The 2,186-nt window shown below is 34.0% G+C and overlaps 1 protein-coding gene across 1 annotated transcript; it reads right to left on the bottom strand.

The window, feature by feature from the left end:
• Positions 1 to 732: 732 nt before the first annotated feature.
• LOC105561298 lies at positions 733 to 1,759 on the bottom strand. Its single transcript, XM_012011155.1, has 2 exons — positions 1,592 to 1,759; positions 733 to 1,372 (listed from the first exon to the last, which is right to left on the bottom strand). The coding sequence occupies exons 1-2, from the start codon at positions 1,746 to 1,748 to the stop codon at positions 1,215 to 1,217; spliced, it is 315 nt and encodes a 104-aa protein (XP_011866545.1). The 5' UTR covers positions 1,749 to 1,759; the 3' UTR covers positions 733 to 1,214.
• Positions 1,760 to 2,186: the final 427 nt, after the last annotated feature.

Below are 2,186 nucleotides of genomic sequence, written 5' to 3'. Positions count from 1 at the left end.
CCCTGGCTTCCACGCGGGCCTCCTTTTATACCCTACGAGACTGGATTTTGCTTCCGAGTTTTTGGCCGAACTACTCAGAATCTGGCGCCCGCGCGCGTGTCGCGCAGTGCCGATTGCCATTTTGTGCCGGATCGCGTATTGCGACCGCCACAGGTTAATTAATATTTAATTATTAAAAATCCTATCCAAAATATAGGTACACATTTGTCAAAAACACGTCCGTTATAGGTCCAAAACAGGTCCAAAATAGATCCAAAGTTGGATGTATTTTGGATGTTCTATGGATCTCTAAAGCAGTGTCATTTGGACATCCCATGGGCGTCCAATGGACATCCTACGGGCCTTAAATGGACGTACTTTGGACGTCCGAATGTCCAGATGCGGCCGTCCATCGGGAAATGTCCCGCTGGGAATGTCCCGCTGGGAATGTCCCGCTTTGAATGTCATTAGAAAGTTTTATAAATTGATCTCTAATAATCTGTAAATGTTTTATTAATATTCCCGAATATTCCGTATTTTTTTAATATTCGAGAATATTCATAGAACATTTATAGATCTTCCTAAGAACATTAACAATGGGGCATCGCCAATCGGCACATTCTGTATACATTCATATACCAATTATAGAATATTCGCGAATATTCGTAAAACATTTTTGGAATGTAGACATGTAGATTCTTTATATATTCGGGAATGTTCACAGAAAATTTGTAGATTATTCGAAAATATTTATAGAACATTTAAAAAGAGATATCAAATATTCTATGCGCATACTTAAAACAATTATAAATTATTCACGAATATTCTAAAAAATATTTATAGGATATTCTATACTATAATAAAAATGTTCCAACAACTAAAATATTGCATCATAAAAAGGACAATTATGCAACAGTTCGAAATTTATTTAACACATTTTACAAGGGAAAAACTAGGGGTCCCATAGTAATAAACAGGGGCGCATCTTTCGGAAGGTAGGCACTAATTGTAAGACGGGTCACATATATTAATTTAAATACATTTTATTTAAATTAAGTTCTTATAACAAAGTTCTTATAACAAAGGTCCTAGGTACTTTTTCACTGAAACTTAAAATTATATTTTTTTATACAAAAAATAAATCATAATTGCTTTGATTTTGCATTTTTGGCATTTTTGGCATTATGTAGTAACTATCACAGTTATTATCTTAGGCGGTACTTCAAGGAACATTTTTATTGTTCATCATCATCATACGTTGAATGATTAGCTTCATTCTGCTGTACTGGTTTTGTTTTTAATTTGGCTTTTACCAGCCAAGTTTTAATAACATTGATAATTTCATTATCTGTTATGTTTTCATGACTTGTTTTTGTGGTTAGTCTTACGGATTCTGAAATGATAAGAAATATTATTTTGTTTTTTTTAAATACAATAGATAGTAAATTTCTTAATTTAAAATTTCTTTTTCATTGCAATTCAAACATTTTTGAATAAAGAAATTTGACTATAACCTAGAGTGGTTTCCCAATTTATTAATTAGTTTAACAAAATTATGAAATATAACCTTTCTAAATATCATATAAATTAAGAAAAAATTGGTAATACTTACTAATGACTAGTTTTGCCAGAATTAAGTCCTTAAAAACTAGGTTTCCCTTGTGACCTTCCCAGCTGTATTGTCTTCCAACTTCTGGTGTTAAAATTCGGCACATCACTTTCTTGATAATAATTCGTATATTATTACCACCCTTTTTCGACAATTCCATAGCCTAAAAGATTATAATATAAAATAAATTAAGTATATTCATTTATATAGTATAACTTGGTAAATGTGCATAAAAAGACCCCACCTTCCGATGACCTTGATCTTGACATATGTTGTCAAGGACACCCTCCTGAGTAACTCTTAGAAGTTTTTAGCCGGCGGTCGTTATTCGTTAGAAAGTTATTAACAAAAAAGTTTGGGGTAATTGTGCATAAAAGCGACTTCCTCTCCGATTCGCTTGATTTTTAAATATGTTGTTGGGGATGTCTTCCCGAGTCATTTCATATATATGTATATATATATAAGGGCCGGACTCAAATAGTTTCGGAGATATAGGCTGAAAATAAATACGTAAATCGCAAGTGTTTTTGGCACGGCGCGCTGCGCGCGCCCCACCCCCTATCCCACCACCTCCTCCGCCCACCCCCTCCCCCTCCCC

This window comes from Vollenhovia emeryi, unplaced genomic scaffold, assembly GCF_000949405.1.
Source record: "Vollenhovia emeryi isolate VEMERY1.0 unplaced genomic scaffold, V.emery_V1.0 DF945425.1, whole genome shotgun sequence".
Taxonomy (NCBI): domain Eukaryota; kingdom Metazoa; phylum Arthropoda; class Insecta; order Hymenoptera; family Formicidae; genus Vollenhovia; species Vollenhovia emeryi.
Note: the sequence above shows the minus strand (reverse complement) of the source record. Positions and strands in the feature narration are given on the sequence as shown.